The sequence below is a fragment of the Frankliniella occidentalis genome, unplaced genomic scaffold (assembly GCF_000697945.3).
Source record: "Frankliniella occidentalis isolate FOCC.00 unplaced genomic scaffold, Focc_3.1 Scaffold3469, whole genome shotgun sequence".
NCBI lineage: Eukaryota > Metazoa > Arthropoda > Insecta > Thysanoptera > Thripidae > Frankliniella > Frankliniella occidentalis.
Window position 1 is genome coordinate 7,492 of NW_026270527.1, and position 1,682 is coordinate 9,173.

General features: G+C 41.6%; 1 protein-coding gene across 1 annotated transcript in view; it reads left to right on the forward strand.

Moving 5' to 3' along the window:
- LOC113214459 (sushi, von Willebrand factor type A, EGF and pentraxin domain-containing protein 1-like) overlaps positions 1–1,619 on the forward strand; it is a gene marked incomplete at its 3' end in the record, with an annotated part of 7,409 nt that extends 5,790 nt beyond the window's left edge. Inside the window, exons 2-7 of the mRNA XM_052276577.1 lie at positions 4–186; positions 300–482; positions 564–740; positions 828–1,027; positions 1,106–1,273; positions 1,357–1,619. Of these exons, the coding sequence (XP_052132537.1) occupies positions 4–186; positions 300–482; positions 564–740; positions 828–1,027; positions 1,106–1,273; positions 1,357–1,619 (1,174 nt within the window). The remainder of the gene's footprint in view (positions 1–3; positions 187–299; positions 483–563; positions 741–827; positions 1,028–1,105; positions 1,274–1,356) is intronic.
- Between the last annotated feature and the right edge of the window lie 63 nt (positions 1,620–1,682).

The following is a 1,682-nucleotide window of genomic DNA, read 5'->3' on the forward strand; positions in this document are numbered from 1 at the left end:
CAGAGGTGTACTGTGGTCCTGTCCCTCAAATTGACAATGGTTTCTCCATTGGCTCTACCAATGTCACCTTCAGAGGCCAAGCCATGTACCAGTGCTATGCAGGTTTTGCGTTCCCATCTGGGTTGCCCCTGGAGAGAGTTTCTTGTCTTGCCGATGGACGCTGGGAGCGTCTTCCAACTTGTCTTGGTATGAGAAGCAAAATTTATTCCTTCAAGTTTCATCTACTCTTTACTAAAAATTTAAACCATTCAAATAAAATAATGGCAAAACTGTTTTAAATGTATTCATTTAACTTACAGCTTCTCAGTGCCCACCTCTTCCTGACACTCCACATGCAAATGCCACTATCTTGAATGGCGGAGGTCGCAGTTACGGTACCATTGACAGGTTTGAATGTGAGCCTGGATTCATTCGTACGGGAGCCCCAGTAATTTTGTGCATGAGCAATGGCACCTGGTCCAGTGCTCCACCTGCTTGCCGACGTAGGTGTTATTCTGTTTATGGACAGTTGAAGCTTTTTGTATGTTTTATGGGCAATTTTTAATTTTTAATTCCTGCTGTAGGTGCTTGTTGTCCAACTTTCCCTACCATTAAAAATGGTTTCATTGTTGATACCACAAATGAATATCTGTATGGTGATGAAGCCAGGGTTCAATGTTTCAAGGGCTACAAACTATCTGGCAACAATATTATCCGCTGTGGTCCAAACCAAGACTTCCTCAATCCTCCAAGATGCGATGGTACATTCACATTAATATTTGTAATTTTCTTACAGTCATAAAATTCTGTTTGCTCTGTATTCTATAAATCTCTTTGTGATTTTTCAGACATTAATGAATGCAGTAGCAGTCAGTGTGACGTAGCATGTACCGAGTGTGTTAATACACCTGGCGGCTTCCACTGCAAGTGCCGCAAGGGCTTTGTGAGTTTAGAGTGCCGACCTGTTGGGGACCTTGGCCTTACTACTGGAGGTATCCCTGATGATTCTATCTCTGTATCTGGCACTGAACCTGGCTATCCCAAAGAGGTAAGGCAATCACAACTATTATAGCTTTACAAATACAGTAGTTTAATAAACTTTTCTAAATACAATTTTTGGTTTTAGATGGTTCGTCTGAACAGTCTTGGTGGCTGGTGTGGAGTCAATGCGGAATCTGGAGCAAACTGGGTTCTTCTTGATTTGAAGGCACCAACAGTTGTTTGTGGTTTTAGAACACAGAGTGTCTCCCGCCTTGATGGGAATGTTGCCTTCACTTCAGCTGTACGAATTCAGGTAAAAAATATTGTCTGATCTAATATTTTGTGCTCTCTTCTTTCAAAGTTTCAATCATTATACATCTCCTGTTGTTCTTGCAGTTCTCAGATGATCTCACTGATGTCTTCAAGGACTACACAAACCCTGATGATACTCTTGTTGAATTCCGTATCCTTGAGCCCACCCTATCTGTCCTCAACCTCCCTGTGCCCATGGAAGCTCAGTACTTACGTTTCCGTATTCAAGATTATGTCAATGCTCCCTGTCTCCGCATTGAAGTTATGGGATGCACTCGCCTTGAGTGTGCTGATATTAATGAGTGTGCTGTTGACAATGGTGGATGTGACCAAAAATGTATTAACAGGTAATATTTTTTCCATTTTTCTACCCTTGCTTCAACATTTGCTGGTTTAATTAAACTACTTAA